This window comes from Echinops telfairi, unplaced genomic scaffold, assembly GCF_000313985.2.
Source record: "Echinops telfairi isolate 266 unplaced genomic scaffold, ASM31398v2 ScPeMD7_7356;HRSCAF=8355, whole genome shotgun sequence".
In the NCBI taxonomy this organism is placed as follows: Eukaryota; Metazoa; Chordata; class Mammalia; order Afrosoricida; family Tenrecidae; genus Echinops; species Echinops telfairi.
The window spans coordinates 1,800,448-1,820,138 of record NW_022111256.1 but is presented as its reverse complement, the minus strand read 5'-3'; the positions used below and the strand labels follow the sequence as shown (position 1 = coordinate 1,820,138).

The window sequence follows — 19,691 nt, the reverse complement described above, 5'->3', positions numbered from 1 at the left end:
CTCCTGCGAATAGTGTTGCAGAAACACTGGTGCACAAGTCCCCTTTTGAGTCTTTGCTTTCAAGTCTTTGGGCATCTACGTAGGAGTGGACTTTCTGGGTCAGATGGTAGTTCTGTTTTAGTTTTTTGAGGAAAAGCCGCACTTTGCCATGGTGGCTGTACATTTGGCATTACCACTCGCAATGAATAAGGGTTCCAATTTCCCTACATCCTCTCCAACATTTTTAGTTCCTAATTTTAAATCTAGTGGAAGCGTCATGGTATCTCATTGTCGTTTTGGTTTGCAGATCTCTGATGGCTCAGGACGCCGTGCGTCTTTTCATGTGTTTGGTGGGCATTTGGGTGTTCTCTCTAATATCTATTCAAATTATTTTCCCATTTCACGAGTGGGTTGTTTATCTTTGTGCTGTTATGTTGTCAAAGTTTTATATCTCTTTGGGCTAGTCTAGTCGGATATACAGAGTTTCTGAAGATATTCTAGTGGAGTAGTGGTTTATTACACAATGGGCTGCTAACCTTAAGATAAGCAGTTTGAACCCACCAGCTGCTCAGAGGGAGAAAGATGAGGCTCCCTGCTCCCATAATGATTAACAGCCTCAGAAACCCACAGAGGTAGGTCTACTCTGTCCTTTGGTGTCACTAGAAGTCAGAATTGTTTCAATGACAGTAAGTGAGGGAAGATCTTCTCCCATTTGGTCTTCTCATTTTTTGGATAAACTCTTTTGATAAGTGTGTTAGTCTGGGTAGACTAGAGAAACAAATTCATAGACCCTCATATGTGTATAAGGAAGAGCTTTATATACAAGAGCAATTAAATATTGAGAAAACATCCCAGCCCCATCCAGATCAAATCCATAAGTCTGATATTAGCCCATACGTCCAATACCAGTCTATAAAGTCCTCTTCAGACTCACGAAACACAGCAATAACACCAAATGCAGGAAGATCACAGACCAGTGGGTAGAAAGTCTTGTGGATCCAGTGGCAGTGGAAGCATCTCGGCGCTGGTGTGGGTCTCCACATGGCTCCTCCAGCTCCAGGGCTCTGGCTCTATCAGCGTAACTCCATGTGGCTTGTCAACAGGAATGTTTCTCAGGGAGTGAGTGTGTGTCTTGCCTCCAGCCAACTATCTCCTTTCCACCTCCAAATGAGATCGACAAGCTCAAACTCGATTAACAGGCTAGACTCCACCCCTCCACTCTTAAGTCTCAAGTTGACAACAGATTATGTAAATACCATAATACGTAGAAGGTTTTAGTTTTAATGAAGTTTCAGACAACTATAAGCAGATCTACTCCTTTTAATAGTTAAATTGTGCCCTCTCAAAGTCAATGTCAAATTGGTTGGGCCATGATTCATAGTATTTTATAATTAGCCTCCATTTTGTGATCTGATGTACCATATATACTCGAGTATAAGCGAAGTTTTCTTCAGCACATTTTTTATGCTGAAAAAGCCCCCCCAGTTTTTTGTGGTACAATTAGGTGCCTTGGCTTATTCTCAAGTATATATAGTAATTAACCTATGTATTGCAAATCTTCACCTCTATGATCCACTGCATGGATCATAACAAACTATGGATAGCCTTTAGAAGAAGGAAAATGAATTCCACTTAATTTTGCTCATGTGGAACCTGTCCATGGATCAAGAGGCAGTGGTGCAAACAGAACAAAGGGATTCTGCATGGTTTTCCCATCAGGAAAGGTGTGCATCCAGGCTGTATCCTCTCACCCCACTTATCCAATCTGTCTGCTGAGCAAATAATCCAAGAAGCTGGAATATATGCAGAAGAATGGCAGCATTAGAATCGGAGGAAAGCTCATTACCAACCTTCAATATGCAGACGGTGCAGTCTAGCTTGCTGAAAGTCAGGGGGACTTGAAGGACTTGCTGATGAAGGTTGAGGATTGCAGTCACCCAAGGTGGATTTAACTTAAGGTAAAGAAAACAAATCCTCACATCTGGACCGATAGTAGCACTATGATAAAAGAAAAGATTGAAGTCCTCAAGGATTTCATTTTGCTTGTATCCACAATCAATGCCCATGAAAGCAGCAGTGCAGAGATCAAACAATGCATTGCGTTAGGTAAATCTGCTGCACAAGACCTCTTTAACGTGCTGAAAAGCAAGGCTATTACTTTGAGGACTAAGGTGTGTCTGTCCCAAGCCATGACTTTTCAATTGTCTTATATGCATGTGAAAGTTGGACATTGAATAAGGAAGATTGAAGAAAAATCAATGCATTTGAATTTTCGTGCCAGAGAAGAATATGCAAAGTACCATGGACTGCCAAAAGAACAAACAAGCCTGTCTCGGAAGAAGTGTAGGCAGAATGCTCCTTAGAGGCACAGATGGTGAGACTTCTTCTCACTTACTTTGCAGATGTTATCAGGAGAGACCAGTCTCTGGAAAAGGACATCCTGGATGGTAAAATCAAGGGACAGTGAAAAAAGAGGAAGACCCCTGGCAAGGTGGATTGCCACAGTGGCTGCCATAACGGGCTCAAACCTGAGGACAATTTTGAGGCTGGCCCAGGACCAGGCAGTGTTTCCTTCTGTTGTAAATAGGGTCACTATGAATCGGAACTGACTCTGGGGCACCTAATAATAACAAGAACCATGTTAATGAGGCGGGATTCAAGGATTAGAGATAGTCTTGTTAATGAGGCAGGAGGTAATCTACAGGATTAGCCTGGAATCCGTCTCTTTTGAGATATAAAATGGATGAAGCAAGTGAGCAGAGATCAGAGGGATCCACTACCACCAAGAAGGAAGATGAACCACCAGAGGGTGTCCTTTGGACAGAGGTCCCTGCACTGAGAACCTGCTAGACCCAGGGCAAGATTGATGCAGACCCATTGAGATCTCCAAAGCACACCAAGCCCCAGGGTGTTGAAAAGAGACAAGGGTCTTTCCCAAGAACCAATAGAGAAAACACTCCCCGCTGGAAGTGATGCTCTGAATTCTGATGTCCAGCCTCCTAAATGTGAGCTAATACATTTCCTTTGTTAAAGCCCTCTGTGTTAGGCTGGGTTAACTAGGACAGACAAGTCCAAAGACACTCACAGATGTATAAGAAAGGATTTTATATCAAGAAGTAATTGTGCGTTAATAAAACACCCCAGCCCGGTCCAGCTCAAGTCCATAAGTCCCTCTTCAGACTCACACAACCACACGCAATGATGCAGAATGCAGGGGGATCACGGGCCGGTGGGTGCAGAGCTCTGTGGATCCAATGGCGGTTACCACATCACAGCGCTCCTACAGGTCTCAACGTGGCTCCTCAACGAGAAGGTAAAGACAGAGTGACCCACCCACCTCCAGGGAACCCTTTAGCTCTGTGGCACCTCCAAATGAGGTCATCAAGGTGTGACCTGATTGACAGGCTAAGCTCCGCCCATATCTTCTTACAGGTGCCTTGTCGGCGCCAAAAACCTAACTACCACACCCTCTAGTTGTGGTATATCTGTTACAGCAGCACTAGGTAACTGAACCGCCCCCAAATGTCATTGTGACATTCATCAGATACAGGAAGGGGTAGACTTGCGCACACTAAACACTCCCCAGGCACCTCTCTGAGTCTGTCTTTGTATTTTCTCCGGTCAATGCGATGGTAACTCCTGGTGTGAAGTCCTGAAAGGAGGGCCTGGGTAGGAACAGTGGCTTGTCCAGGGAAAGTGGACATTCCCATGGACTACAGAAGTTCTCCTCCCCTGAAAGACTCGGTCACTTACTGAAGAATCATTTGCCCGGGACCAACCTGCTTAACAGGGTGGATGGGGAGGCAGGGGCCACACACAGAGACGGCCTGATCTCAAGGAATAGAATGCATACAGCTCAGAGGAGGTGTGGGATGGGATCAAAAACACAAGTCTGGAAGACTGGGGGAAGGAGATGGCATTTCCTTGGGAGAAGATTGAGGATATCCTGGGAAGAAAGCAGAGGTCAAACTTTAGGTGCTGAGGTAAACATTCTAGGAGGGACTTGTGTCAGCAGAGACACGGAGCTTGAGGGGCCCACTTGGACTGGTTCCATTTAAGGAGCAGACAAGGGTGAGGCAGGGTGCAGTGCTGTCAGACGCTGGGAGGTCCAAGAATGGGAGCCCTGAGAAGAAAGCTGGAGAACTTGGCCACTGACCACGGCTGTCTGCCGCCTTTCAGAGAGGAGCTGCTGCCTCCATCAGGGGTGTCGAGCAGTCCTGGTGAGTGAGGGCTTGGAGGTGGGAAGCTATGAGCTCTGGGAGCAAGGGGAATACACAGAGCACTGGCCTTGAAGAGAGAGAAGATTTTGTTCCTCTGTTTGTTCTGTGTGTTGTTTTCGTGTAGGAAGGGCTCCCCAGCCAGGTCTGGTGGCAACCACGAAAAGGTGACAGAGGCTAGAAGGAGCGCAATGAATCAAGCAAGTTCTTGAAGGAGACAGGAAGCTTCAGAAGAAAGAGAAGCGTCCTCTTCACTTTGACTTTTTAATGTGCATTTTTTTTAAATAGGCGTACATTTACAGAAACAGTGGCAAAGTGACAATATACTTCCCATATATTCCTCACCCAGTTTCCTGCCATTAATATCAGTACTTTACACTGGTGACAGAACTCCCGGCTTTATATAATTCATCATTTTTTCTACTGCTGTCCTCTCTATCCTAGGATCCCAGCCCTGCAGGACACCACATGAAAGCTAGTTGTCTCACCCTCTTAGTCTCCTCTGGGCTGAGACAATTTCTGGTTTCCCTTGCTCATCATGACCTTGACAGTTTTGAGAAGTAAAATAATGCCCTCTCAATTGGGTTTATCTGAGTTTTCTCATGACCCATCTTCTTCAAAGAACATGAACAGGAGTGAAGAAGCGGAGCAATTGCCAACCAAATGATGGGGTCCCGGGGTCCTTTTCCTTCTGTGCTGTCAAGTGGATGGAGCCAGTTTTGGCCTGATCCACAAGGAAGCTTTTCCCTGCACTGCCAGAATGATTCCATTTCACATTCATTAGAAACAGAAGAACTAACGACCAACTGGTGGCAGGGCCTCAGCCTGCGAGTAGCAGTTCAGGCTATTCTACCAGGACACTTGACAGTTTGTCTTCTATCCAGGGCCCTGTGAGTGAGGTTGACCCACTGGGTAGTGCAAAGATTGGCAGTTTGAACCCATAGTGAGAGGCACCATGGGAGAAAGACCTGGAAATTTGCTTTCAAAGTCACAGCCTTGCAAGCTCAATGGAGCACGGGTCTCCCCTGCACACATGGGTTGCCATGAATTGGAATCAACTCCACAGCAGCAAGTTGGGTTGATCTGGGTTGGGTTGGGTTGGGTTGAGTTGGTTTGGGTTGGGTTGAATTGGGTTGGGTTGGGTTGGGTTGGGTTGATCTGGGTTTGGTGAACAAGGTAGCATCTAAGTGAGCACCCAAGTGCATCTGTCAAGTCTGCTCAGGCAGGGACATTACTGCCACATGTTAATTAACTATCCTGGGAGCAAATATCAACCACATAGCCTCCCAGAGCCCTGTTTTATGGTATGGAATCCTTTTGTGACCGACTTGGCACAAAAAGATTAAAAGCTCTCTTTGGTGTTTGCTACTTACTTATTCCCTTCCCATTTTATAAGCTGCTATTAAAGCCGAAGGGCATGGGATGGAAGCTGCCTCGGTGCCTCACCACACAGTGAGGCGTTGTACTTTGCAGCTCCTTCCATAGTGCTGTCTGTAGCACAGCCCTGGAAGCCATTCCTAGGTGGCACTGGTTTCATGGCCCCGCTATCCAAAGCCTTCTTCCATAGTATGACAGAAAGTGAGGCCCAGGGCCCTGGGTGGTGCAGTCCAGGAAGCATTGGACCACTAACCGCAAGGTTCCAGTCCACTAGAGAAAGATGTGGCTTTTTGCTTCCACAGAGCTTTACAGCCTCCGGGCCCCTCCCCCAGGAGAGGGACTAGACTCAATGGCAGTTTGTTTTTTAATAGCTTACTTAGCATCCCCCCAGGCCAATTTTCATCCATCATTCAATCAGAACGGGCAGCAAGGTTCATTCCTGTGTGAGCTTGTCAAACAAGCTATAGCCAGGACTGCCCTGGACTGCCCTTCCTCGTGGGTTCTTTGAGCCGTCCTTCTCTCTTAAAGGTGAATTTTGGGCCCCCCCAGAAATATTGCAGCTGATTTCCCCCCTTCCTTTTAGTAAAGTGCTGTGGCTTCCATGACAAAGCCACGTGGCGTTAGCTGTAGGGCTTCCGGCTCCTGAGTGTGGCCATGCCCTAGGCTGGAGTGGGGCCCGAAGCCCTTTCTTTGCCCTCCTGGTTCTACTTCTCCAGCCCACTATCATCCTTGCCACCTAGGCTTGGAGCCCAGCTAGATAGGTACCTGGCGTTGTAGAGATTGACTTTGGATCCTTAAAAGTAAAGCTTTTTCTTAAATGGGCATACCGCTTGGGAGTCTTTTGTTTGTTTGCTTAATTCCCTGGCTTTTCTTCCATGGTGTCTCTGGGTGAGCCCTGAGCACATGAACTATCTGCGTGGAATTATCTCCCAGAGTCCCGCAGAGCAGAGCTCTACGTCATCGCTTGCAGTGCAGGGACTGTATAGGGGATTGCTTGACTTCTCCTCCTGGTGGCTTCTTCCAGTGTGTTCGGGCTGGGGGAAAGGAAGGGGTGGTTGGGTCGCCTCCCCCAGGAAGGGGGAAAAATGATTTGTGCCTTTATGAGCACCAGCCTAGGACGGAAAGCCAGCCGGCCTCTCCCAGGCATCAGTGCATTTGGGCAACAGCTTCCCCAAGACATCGGCAAGACGGAGGACCAGACCGAGGGAACCGCATGGCCAATTTCTCACCAAACTTAAAGCCAGCAGCCCACATGTGTTGGAAACACGATCAGTTGGGCACACAGGTCCCAAAGGAGCCTGGGAATCCCAGCATTGCACAGCCTAGGGCACCAATTGGGTCAATGCGAGATGCAGGGGAGGGAGAGGGTCCCCATCAGCACCATGGCCCTCGACCCAGTATGTGGGGGCCTGAGCCTGAGCCACACACTCAGGTCTAGCCAGAAGTGCCTCCAACTGGATGCACCATCCCTTCCAGGAGAGCAGAGCCCACAGTCTGAGCGGGACTCTTGCTCTGCTTTGGCGCTGGGCCAGGGGACCCTCACTCATAGCGTGTCTTTTTATTCATCAGAGTGAAAGCCTGACCCCGGTGCCCAAGCCCAAAGCTTGGCGTTCATCCTCAGCCTCGCATCCCTAGGCTCCCAGGACCCTTTCTCTCCCTTTCTCAATACTCCAGCCACATGCACCGCACTCTGTGGTGCTCCCCGAGGGTGTGTTACCTCGCCCGGTGCGAGGATGGAGAGGGGTGGGAAGGTGTCCGTGGCGGTAGAAGGGGACATGGACTGGTCGCAGCGCTAACCCCGGGGCTGTCACGATGCCCACCTGCTGCCTCCCTCTCCAGAAGCACTTCTCCCAACGCAACTGTTCTGATTCCTTACGGGCCAAGAAGGCTACGGGTGGTGGTGGTTCCTGTTAGAATTCTCACCTTCCCTGTGGAAGACCCCAGCTCAATTCCAGGCCAGTGCGCCCCCAGTGCAGCCGCCAACCTGTGCGTGTTGCTGTGACAGGAAACGGAATGTTTTCCACCAGAGCCTCCCGGCGGAGATAGACCAGCAAGAAAGGCCTGGCACCCTGCTTCCCCAAAGTCAGCAGAGGGAAACACGACGGGTCACAGTGGCCCAGTCCCACTGTGCAAGTCCAGAGTGCCGAACCACAAACGACAAGGCAGGGCCAAAGGGTACCCTTCCTATATAACAGTGGAGAGCACTGCTCCCACCCGCCTCCCAGCCGGGAACCCCAGACCCTCACTGCATCCTTGCGTGTGCTCACACACCTACTGGAACAGCCAACCCTGCACACACACCCCAGGGGGGGGTCCCTCAAGTCCACCGCAGGCCATCCCTCCACATGTCCAGAGTCACTGCCAGGACCTGGAGCAGAGGACCATGCAGCCTAAGGAGCCAGACTCGGACATAAGGGTGCCTCTGTTGAGGGAGGGGGGTGGGTCACAGAAACTTGAGGCCTGGGCATTGGCCCAGAGCCCACCCACTCACGCGTCCAGCCGGCCACGACACTGGAGGACTGTGACTCACGGTCCTGGCAAGCCCTGGTACGGGTTCAGCTGGTGGGGGAGGGGGGGGCGGTCCTGGCAGGAAGCGTGCTTCTCAGACATCAAGTTCAAGACTTTGGAGTCCTCTGCCCCTCTGGGTTGCGTACCTCAGCTTTCCCTCCTGTGAAATGGGGTGTCCATGAGACGTTCATATTCGATGACTTCCGAGGTTTCTTGTCGGGTGTTTTATAAGGATCCCGCTCACAGAGGAAGCATGCCCCCCCACCCCTGTGGGTGGGGGAGGGGTGTCAGCTGGTCAAGGGAGGGATCTAGTGCACACACATGTTGGGGGGCGGGGCTCAGCTACATCATCTGCTGCCTGATGTGAGTTCTGCGGCCTTCATTGGCCCAAGCGTGCGTCCTCCGTGTGATGATGGTTTCTTTTCCTACTGCGCTAGAGTCGTATGTAAAACACAGGGGCGTTTAGAGGAAAATTGTGACATACGCGTCTATGTAACTGCCACCCAAGTCAAAAGCTAGACCACTGACGGCTCCCTAGGAGCCCACCCACCCCCAAATAGTCTTCCCTGATGCCTCCTTCCCCCACGAGGTCACCAATCACTGGACATTATGAGAATCGTGTTTTTTGTTTTCTTTCATCGTTTCTAGGTCCCTTATGGACAGTGTGGTCATCACTTTAGTTGAGCTATAAGGAATCATATCATGTGTTCTCGGGGGTGGCGGGGGCTGCTTGTTTTCTTTAGCGTGGTGAGATGCGTGATCTCTCCAGGATTGTAGCCAAATGCTACTTGGCTGTCCATAAAACATCCCTTCTACTGCTAGCCGGTCATGGTTTCTTCTCAACTAGTTCTTTGTACATGAGGTGATTTCCCCTGCCCCCTCAGTGGCTGCCACGACCACCAGATGTTTGGGGAGGGGTGTAGACCAAGGGTGGCCCCAAATTCCTTTTTAAAGTGGGCATTCAGCCTGCAAGGCCGGCGTTAGCCCTGGCAGCCAGGATTAATGCCAGCATCCCTTGTGTCTTGCAGCTTGCTGGGATTGCGGTCCTTGCCATTGGACTATGGCTCCGATTCGACTCCCAGACCAAGAGCATCTTCGAGCAGGAAGCGAACCATACCAGATTCTACACAGGTGAGTGGGGGAGCCGGGGAGAATGAGGCGCCTCCTGCAGGGCTGGAGCCTCCTTGTCAGGGACTGGGGCTTGTGAAAGGCTTTGGCTTTTGCCATGTGGGCCAGCCCCATCCCTTTCAAGCCAGGCCTTTGGGTAGTTGTGCCCGGGATTTTGCACCCAACCGATGTGGTTTCTGTTCATGTTGGCCGAGTCTGGCATGTCTGCCATTCTCTGATGTGCAGGTGGCCCTGTGCAAGTCGCTGCCGTCCTGGGAGCTGAAGGGACTTAGGTTCTCATGTCGTATGTGTCTCCTAAGTCTGTGTCATTTCCCTGGCTCCAAAGAGTTTATCCCGAGGGTCACTGTGTCTGAGAAGGGACAGGGGTGACTCTCCTCCCCCACTGCTCAGCTAGAAACTCTGAGACCCAGAAGGTGCGGCTCCTGAAGAATTGTCGTGTGTCCCTAATGGACTGGGTGACACCAATGGCAAAGCACTTGGCTTCTGATCCGAAAGACTGCCGAGAGGCACCTCTGAGGAAAGGGCCGGCCATTTGCTTCCGAAACATCCTCGCCAGGAACCCCTCTGGGGCCTGACAGGTCTCTGTACTTGTCGGTCACTGAATTGGAACCAGTCTGACGCCAGCTGCTTTGGTTTGGGGGTGGTTGGGGACCGTCTGAACTCAAGTCGACTCTGACCACTCAGGTCCTCCCTGAGGTCTTGGTTCCCCCTCGTTCGGTCACTCTGGCTGCCCACTCCCCACATCAACAGCGTCCCTGACTGGAGTCCGGCATCCGGGTGCCTGTCCGCGTGACCTCCCGGTCCTGAGTAAATGACCAGTCCTTGGGCTCCATTGCCCGCCCAGCCTGCGGGGTCGGAAACATCGCCTTTGCAGGAAACAAGACGCCCCCTATTTTTAGGGCGACGCTGACATGTCATCAGGCCCAAAGTGCCAGTGTGGTCACTTCCTCCACACCCACCAAAGGAGTTATTTTTACAAAGGACACAGAGAAAGCCTTCTGAAAAGGGGGTTATCTCCCGGGCTGGCCGGGTCTACCCCCCACCCCCACCTCCGGAGGGACTCTGAAAACAGCCCGTTGGGTTGTTAAGCACCTGAGCCTTGTGGATTTCTTTTTTCCTGGCTCGATGGCCTTTTTTGTGGCTTCCAGTTGAGTTTCTGCTTGTGTTTTTATTTAGGGTGTGTCTCCCCATTGTCAGACAGAAAGTGAGGGAGAGAAAAAGACCATATGTGTGTGTTTTCAAAATCCATCGTTTTTCAGGAGCAGGTTTCCATAGTGCCCTGACTTGTGTGTGACAACAGAGCGGCATGCTGCTCGGCGGCGCCCAGCCATGGGGCTGGGAAGGGCTATTTAGACGGGGTTTGGGGGGACAGGGTGCTGAGGGGAGGCTCGAAGGAGTGGAGAGCTCCTATGGGGGAGGGCAAGTCAGCTGCAGGAACACAGACTCGGGAGGCATGTGTTTCCAGGGGGGCTTTTGTAGCTGAGCTCCCCGTCCGCTCCCAGCATGCGTCCCCGAAGGGGTGCTCTGCTAGCCTCTGTCCTCTAGCCTCTGCAGGTGTGGGGTGCCATGCCTGGTCCTTCTGCCCCCTCCCCCTCCTTGTTTGTGTGGTCTGGCACCCCTGAGCGAGCTGTCCCTAGTTAGCGGTGGGAGGGATAACACCAGGAAGCTAATGGAATGAGGAGGAGACTAGCTTCCTGAACCCTCCTGGGGTGCCAGGCTCTGAGGCAAACACGTGGGGGTAGAGCTGAAACCTCTCCCCCCAGTCTTCAAGGCCCTGGGGTGCTGCCCACGTCAGAGGAGAAGACTGAGGCTCGGGTGGTCAAGGTCACTTGGCCATGCCCATGCCCCTGAAGGTGGGGCTGGGATTTGAACCCAGACCTGTGCAAGCCTCTTCTTGGGTTATCTGGGCTAGGTCGAAGGAGGTTCCCTGTCCAGGGATAGACAACTTCTCCAGGGACCCAGCAGGCTCTTCCCGGGCAGCTCTCTTGGTATTGTGACTTCAGGCAAATGCCCACCCTCAGAAAAGCGCCCGCAGCCAGGAGGCCCCGGGTGGCAGTGGCAGGTGGGGAGGGCCACAGGGGACAGGAGAGTGAATGGGTGACGGGTAGAGGATGCCCAGGCCTGCTTCTGGGAACCTCACAGAATTGGGTCTCCCAAGGCATTCCATGGGCCCCAGGTGGGCAGAGTCCTGCCGGGAGTGACCAGGAAGATGCCTCGGGGGGCATGAACCCAAAGTGACACGGCAGTTGCTACAGGGTCCTTGGTGGCTACTGGCCCCCTAGCTCAGCCACAGGAGCAGGGGCCCTCCAGGCTGGGAGCCCACGGACAGAGAGGGACACAACTGACGCGAGAATGGCCCAGCGAGCTGAGCGGCTGTTGGCACCTGCCGGCACCTCGGTCCGTGCTTTGGGGCGGGAATCGTGTGGTCCCTGGGCCAAGAGGCAAGAAGTCTTTGCCCCGGGAGCCCTTCTCCCTGAGGCTGTGAGACCAGCCTCTTCTGGCAGATGAGCTTGAGTGCCAGTTAGCTCCGGCCCTGGTCCCCAAGTCAGGGGGTAGCTGTCGCTTGCACTGGGTACCATCTGCCTGCAGATCATCCCCCAGGCTGGCCTGACCACAAAGAAGCTGGCAGCCTGGGGGGAAAAATTCAGGGGTGCCGATCTATTCTCTAGCAGGGCGGTGGCTTTCAAAGGAGGGAACAATTATGTAACCAGGCAGAGAAGCAAGTGAAAACTGAAACTTTTCCGGTGTTTACGACACCGATCGGGAGTTCAGAATGGCTGGCGGCCTTATATGGGCCTTTTCTCCCATCCAGGCGGGAGAGTCAGCCCAGCCCCACAGCAGGAGCAGCCAGAGCCCCAGACTGCAGACATGTTGGGGAGCTGCGCTGTCTTGGTGCTGGGCCACCAGCCCTTCTTAACTCTTGGTGGAACTTCCAGAACGAGGGCCGCAGAACATAGGCATCTGGGGCTCCCACCAGAGGCTGTGTTCTGCACACCGACCCTCGGACCCGTCCGCTTTCTCATGACAAGAGCAGGCTGGGCCAGTTGGGTGGGTTGCTCCAGGTCTCAGTCCCCATCCTGAAACTGGCAGGGCTTCCCGCCCACACCCTGAGAATGCCCCAGCTTGCTTGCGGAAAACCCCCAGCTGCCCCGCTCATTCCTGAAAACGGCTGTGGGAAGGAGGGAGGGAGGGAGTGCGGGAGAGCCCTGTGGGGCGGAACCCCTGGCCACTTTGCAACAATAAACTGGCATGGAGCTCGGAAGTCTCTTCTCCTCCTCCCTCTGAGGGGGCGGGGCTGCTGGGAGCGGGCACCTGGGCTGAGGTGGTGACAGAGGCTGGACTGGCCACTACCTGAGCCGGACGCAGAGCCCTGCTCTGCCGGTGAAAGAGACGCTTCCGCTTCCGGTGACAGGGCGCCCAGGCAGAGGCTGCTACCCCGACGTCTGTCGTGTTGTTTTGTTTTCAGCTTGAAAGGGCAGCATGAACAGCCCTTGAGCAGTAATGAATGCAGTCATCCAAGAGAAAGCTCCTCCACCAGAGGCTTTTTCCATGACTCAGATGGAAAGCTTAGCACTCCCTTGTCTAGAAAGGGGACTCGTTTCTCACCACTGGCCTTCCTGGTGAGCTTGGGCGCTGGCCCCTCCAAGGGGAAGCACGTGGACAGCCCTTTTGAAAAGCAGCCGCAAGCCCTGCAGAGACTGACTCCATGGGGTCCTGAAGGTGCTTTCAGAGGAGCCCCACCCTTAGCTGCTTGGATCACCCCCATCAACAGCTGCCGGAGGATGGGAGAATACAGTTGGGGACCCTCCAGATGTGCAGCTGCCTACACAGTATTTAAAGACCTGTTACCTTAAGAGCCCATTCTGCAGAGCCTTGAAATTTGTATCCCTTTTAGAACCCATTAGGAAAAGCTCTCTCTCACTCTCTCTCTCTCCATGGGAAATGCCTTTTCCTGTAGTTAACCTCCATTGCTGCTGGGCCTTAGAGTAAACATGCCTGTCTGCCGAATCCCCACTGTCTTATTTCTGTGCTCATGAATCCCTTTGATCTCTTAATGTGCCCTCTGTCCTCAGCCCAGATGCAGGCTCAATGGCAGGGCCTCACCCAGCTGCTCCGGCCTGCCAGTCCTCCACTGTTTCGCCCTGGTGGGATGGGGGGACTCTGAGCAGGCATGGCACACACATGGGGCTACCCAGCCCTCCCTACTCCCCAGCCCAGCCCCCTGGGGTACAACTGCCCAGGAGGATGGGCCTGGACTCCAGGACAAGATGCATTTGTCACCTTGCCCAGTCTGGGCTGGGCGTGCACGGGAACAATGCCCATATTCACATACCACGCTGGGGCTTGCCAGGAAGCCCACGTGACCTGACATCACAGCAGATGCAGGGGGGAAGAGGGGAGAGGCACAAGCGGGCCCTTGTGTGTGAGCTGCTCAGGGCCGCCTGCACAGAGCTTCAGGGCCAGCTGCATGCTGGGTAGCCTGCCGAGCCGCAGCCCCACACGGAGGGCACCGATGGGAGACCGTGAGGTCACTGCGTCCCTGCAGAGGTCTCTGCTTGCAGTGGCCTGTTGTGTATGATGGGGAAACGTCACGGTCGCCCTGGTTTAAGCTCTGACTAGACGCCGGGAAGCCTCTGTGGTCCCATTTTGAGGGCAGCAGGGAGGGAACGGCAAGTGAGTGAGCAGTCAGCCCTGTGACTGAGGAAACACTGCCCGTAGCCCTGGTGACACAGTGCAGAGCGAGTGGGCCACCTCACCTCAAGGTCGACAGTTTGAAACCACCAGCCGCTCTACGGGAGAAAGATGAGGCTTTCTACTCCCATATAGAGTTGGTCTCAGAAGCCCATAGGGGCTGTTCTACTCTGGCCTGTATAGGGTCAAGGCTGCGTGGCAGGAAGTGGGGTTTCCTGTTTGGGCCTCTCTATCACGAGCCTTGGCAGGTGTTGACAGGTGTCAGCAAGTCAGTGCGGCCCCATGGCAGCCCCAGGTGTGCAGGGTGGAACTGCACCCCCAATGAGGTCACTGATCTATCTTCTGAGGCACCGCTGGGTGGGTCTGAGCCTCAAACCTGTCAGCTCGTGGCTGAGCTTAACCTTTGCCAAAGGATTAGCCAAGATCAACAAGATAAGTGTTCTAAAGGCCAAACCACAGTTCCAACTCAGAGATCCTACACGGGGTTTCCAGGACTGCAAGTCTTCACGGGAACGCACAGCTTCATCTGTCTCTCGCGGGACACAGCTGGCGGGTCTGAGCCTCCCACCTTGTGGTTAGCAGCCTAACCTGCCGCACTGCCGGGGATCCTGAGGGTTAACTATGATGAGCCTTTCGTGGGCGCTGGGGGATTCTGCCCCATAGTCCTCAAGAAGGCCCTGTGGTGAGGGAGGTGTGGCTGCCAGCCCCGCTGTGCACAGGGAGATAGAGGGGCTCGCACGGAGTCACGGACTGAGCCTTCGACCTTCAGGGCTGGTGTTGTCCCACGGGACCGCCGCCCCTCCCAGAGCTGAATACGACAGGGCAAGGACCCCATGGAACTTCTGCCAGTTTCCTCGTGGAGCCTACTGGAGAGGAGGGCAGAGGGGCACAAGGGGGGTGCCTGCAGAACAGGCCCTCTGGGTTCCCCCGGGAGGGTCATGGAATGAACAGGGCCAGGGCCACAGCCAGGACTTAGCACAATGTTGGGCCTCTGCTCCCTCACCAATCAGTCATTTGATTTGAGGACTTAGTAACATGCCACTCACCCTCCCCTAGCAGTGAGGGCCCTTGGGCGTGACTGCACAGGCCTAACTACATGGGTGGGGCACCCTTCTGGGAACCAGGGAGAACTGGCAAACTCCAGACCTGGATGTCTGAGGGTGCTCAGCCTTTTCCTGTAAAAACTGCCCTGGCCCCCTCTCCGGGGAAGCAGAGGCCAGCAGGAGGCTCAGCAAAGCCGAGTGTGGAGGCCGACTGGTTGTAATCGCCTTGTGTGGAGTTGATCCTGCTGGAAACAGCTAAGGAACTGGACTAGCTTGAGTCCTGTGTGGAATCTGGAGGCTCCTGTGGATATTCTGAGTCCTGGAGTGTGGTGGAGGGTAATGGGCCCCTCCCAGAAAAGCTGAAGGGGAGGTCGGAGCAAAGGGAGTGGGAAGGTAACAGAATCACATACATGAGAAGAGGCAGGAAATGTCTGGGTCCCTGAGCTAATGTGTGTGTGTGTGTGTGTGTGTGTGTGTGTTTCCTTTGCTCTCTTCCCTCAGGAGTTTATATTCTGATTGGAGCCGGGGCCCTCATGATGCTTGTGGGTTTCTTGGGCTGCTGTGGAGCCGTGCAAGAGTCCCAGTGCATGCTGGGATTGGTGAGTATCGCTTTGGGTCCCGTACCATCACTCTGACTCCCACTCCTCCAGCCTAATCTCGGCAGACCCTGCTCCTTAGGGCAGGTGGGAGGGGACCACAGGGTAGGGGACAGAGAAGAGGTACCCAAAGGACTTGAGTTAGCTTCTTCTCCACTTGGGGTTCTGCCCAGGCCCGTCTGCCACTTCCCAGAGTCAGCTCATGCCAGGCCCTGGCTTTTCCCCTTCTCGGGGACCACCTTGGCTTTTGTGCCCTGAATGCACTGGTGCTTTGTACCTTCTCCTCTTATTTCAAAGGGGACCTGATTTCCTCCCCGACAACCCGCCAAGTTGGTCATCATGGTTTTGTGAGTGAGCGACGATGTAATTGCCCCAAACCAACACATCCTGAAGACTAGTGTCGGGGCTGGGTTGTGCCCATTTCTTTCCTCCTCCAACCTCCCATTTCCTGACCTTGGGCTCGCCCTTCATGGGCTGGAAAGCTCCCCTGTCCCTTTAGGTTGGTCCTTTGTGCCACAGAGAGTTGCCACTCTTCCTTATCCCAAGATGCCCTCTGGCTCCATGGCCCCTCACACCCCTCACGCCGCACTGACATCCCAGGGCTTGATTTCCCACCAGCTGGCTGGGATTTGTCCTCACGCCTGCCCCCTCTCTGCCTTCCAGTTCTTTTGCTTCCTCTTGGTGATATTTGCCCTTGAAATCGCGGCGGCCATCTGGGGATTCGCCCACAAACAGGAGGTATGTTCTTCCTACTGGCTTTTCCAATCCTGCCATGATGTGGGGGTAGGGAGAAGGAGGGTCACCTAGTCATTCCGCTTGGCTTTCCATCCTAGACCCTCCCCCTGGCTCCCCACATTCCCTCGGGCCACCAGGGTGCATGCTGCTTGAGGGCAGAGAACATGAGCATTTGCCACCACCGGTGACTGTTAGGCCACCACTGCGGGTTTGCGTCCCTCCGTGGTGTCTGGCACATACCCACTCCTCAGGGAATGCTTGCTCGGTTTGGGAATGGAATGTGCGTGTGCGCACTTCTGCATGGAAAGGGGAGAGGCGTCTGCAAAATGTCATAGAAGAGATTTGCATCCAGAAGTCCCATGAGGTTTGAAAAGACCTGGGCAGGAGGCTCTCCCTGGCTTCCTAGAAGAGTGAGCCTTGGCCTAAGCCTTAACTAGGTCGGAGGATTCAGAAGGCAAGTTGGTGGGAAGAAGGATTTCCAGGCAAAGGAGAGCTCAGAGGACAGCTAAGTCCCGGCTTCCCTGGGGAGCTGCTAAAGAGCTTTGAGCCAGGATGGGCCATGACAGAGCAGAATTTTCCAAAGGGCCATCTTGTCATGTTTAGCGGGAAGGGGAAGACAGGAAGTATACTGGATGTGGGGATTCTGTTTGGGTGTGATTTTTTTTAAATGATTTCATAACATAAGCATTGAAAGCTATGGTGACCATGGACAAAGGAAGGAACCATTTCAAAAGAGGCTAAAGGGAAAGAGCTGAGTGTTGCCCAATTAATAGGATATGGAAGTCGAGGGAACAGGCAAGCATTCAACTGGGAATGCACCTAAGTGCCAAAGATAACCATTGCCACCCATAGCTCACTTGTATGCCACATTCCATGCCCTGGAGGCATTAACCAAAAGCAAGGCTCCAGGAATTGACAGCTACCAATTGAAATGGTTCACCAAGCTGCCGCAGCCCTGGAAGCACTCACTAGTCTATGCCAAGAAATTTGGAAGATAACTACCTATCTCACCGAATTGGTGCCCGTTCCAAAGAAAGGCAATCCAACAGAATGCAGCAATTATCAAACAGTACCACTAATATGACATGCAAATAAGATTTTGCCGCTGAAGATAATGCCAAAAGGCTGTAGCAGTCCATTGACAGGGAGCGGCCAGAAATTCAAGCTGAATTTAGAAGAAGATGTGGCAAGAATAAGATTGGTAATGATAGATGGTTCTGGGCTGAAAGCAAAGAATACCAGAAAGCTATGTTATTTGTGTTTCATCGACTATGTAAAGGAATTCAGCTGTGTGGATGCCGTTGCAAAGTATGGGAATTTTTCACTGTGCTCATGCAGAACATGTACGTAGACCAAGAGGAGGCAGTCATCAAACAAAACAAGGGAAAACTGCATGTTTTAAAATCAGGAAAGGTGTGCATCCGAGTTGTATCTTTTTCACCATACTCAGTGTCCAAACCATGTGTTGAGCAATTAACCCTAGAAGCTGGACTAGATGACGAAGAATAGGGTGTCAGGATTGGAGGCAGACTTAATAACAACCTGTGATACGCAGATGATACAGCTCTCTTGCTGAAAGCCAGGATGACTGGAAGAACTTACTGCTGAAAATCCAAGACTACAATCTTCTGTATGGATTGCAACTCAGCGTAAAGAACGCCAACGTCCCCACAAGGGATCCAATGAACAAAGATGATAAACAGTGTAAAGACTGACGTTGTCAAGGATTTCATTTTACTTGAATTCACAATCAACACTCATGGAAGCAACAGTCAAGGAATCAAATGATGTACCGCACTGGGCAAGTCCATTGTATGAGACCTCTTTAAAGTGTTCCAGACAAAGATGTCACTTTGAGGACTAAGGTGCTCTTGACCCAAACCATGTGTGTTAGTCTGGGTAGACTAGAGAAACAAATGCATAGACACTCATGTGTATAAGGAAAAGTTTTATATACCAGAGCAATCAAATATTGAGAAAACCTCCCAGCCCAGTCCAGATCAAGCCTATACATCCGATATTAGCCCAGATGTCCAATACCAATCTATAAATTCCTCTTCAGACTCAACACATACAATGACGCCGAATGCAAGAAGATCACAGGCCAGTGGGTGAAAAGTCTTGTGGATCCAGTGGTGGTAGAAGCATCTCAGCACTGGCGTGGGTCTCCATGTGGCTCCCCCAGCTCCAGGGCTCTGGCTCTCCCAGCATAACTCCATGTGGCTTGTCAACAGGAATGTCTCCCAGAGAGTGTGTGGGTGTCCCACCTTCAGCAAGCTATTTTTCTCTGTAGCGGCTCCAAATGAGGTCATTAAGCTGTGACCTGATTGACAGGCTAAACTCCACCCCTTCACTCTTCAACTTAATAGTCTCAAGTTGACAACAGATTATGGAACTAGCACACCATGGTGTTTTCAGTTGCCTCATATGTGAGTGAAAACTGGACAATGAATAAGAAAGGTGAAAGAAAAGCTGATGCATTTGAATCCTTGTGCTGACAAAGACTATTGAAAGTACCATGGCCTGCCAGAAAAACAGACAGATCCTTCTTGGAAGAAAGACAGCCCGAGTGCTCCTTAGAAGTGAGGATGGTGAGATTGTGTCTCCCCACTTTGGTCATGTTATCAGGAGAGACCAGTCCCTGGAAGAGGACATGATGCTTGGTTAAGTAGACAGTCATCAAAAAAGAGGAAGCCTCCCCCTTCCCTACAAAAGAATTCACTTCAGAGGACAGCACTGAAGCTACAGCTCAAGGAGATGGGCATGTCTGATCAGAGCACACAGGAGCAAATGAAGGGAGAGGAAGAAAGAATGGAATACATCCTGGCCCACCACGCCCTGAGGACAATATTCCTGCTCAGAGCAGTTAAAGCTCAGAGAGGGCCATATGGCCAGCCCCACTATGAGACACAACATCCCTCACTGACCCATAGCACTAAGGGGACAACACTGAAGACCCAATTCAAGAATTGTGCCTCATCTGACCCCACCACACTGAGGTGAAACACTAAGGGGGACAGAACAACGAAGTCCCCAGGGAGCACCAAAAATAGACTTTGAGGCCAAGGCATGGCTCGACCGGAAAAACACTCCTAAAGGTCAACAAAAAGACCTTGAACTATTTACAGGCTTTTCTTTCTTTCTTTTTTTTCCATTGTTACTTTGTTGTTGTTATTTTCTTTTGCTGCTTTATTTTGCTCTGTCTTGTTTTGTGCATATTATTATCTCTGCAGGTCTATCTAGATAAGATAGATGGGATAAACAAGCTGAGGAGAAAACAACGGGACTAATGGTTCCAGGGGGACATGAGAGAGGGGGAGGAGGAGGAAAGGAAGTGGGTATTAACAAACCCAGGGACAAGGGAACAACAAGTGATCCAAAATCGATGGTGAGGAGGGTGTAAGAGGCCTGGTAGG

At 52.2% G+C, this 19,691-nt stretch overlaps 1 protein-coding gene across 1 annotated transcript in view; it reads left to right on the top strand.

The window, feature by feature from the left end:
- Positions 1-19,691, top strand: part of CD9 (CD9 molecule) — a 43,616-nt gene that overhangs the window by 19,738 nt on the left and 4,187 nt on the right. The window contains exons 2-4 of the mRNA XM_004708108.2: positions 9,110-9,212; positions 15,446-15,543; positions 16,204-16,278. Coding sequence (XP_004708165.1) covers positions 9,110-9,212; positions 15,446-15,543; positions 16,204-16,278 — 276 coding nt within the window. The remainder of the gene's footprint in view (positions 1-9,109; positions 9,213-15,445; positions 15,544-16,203; positions 16,279-19,691) is intronic.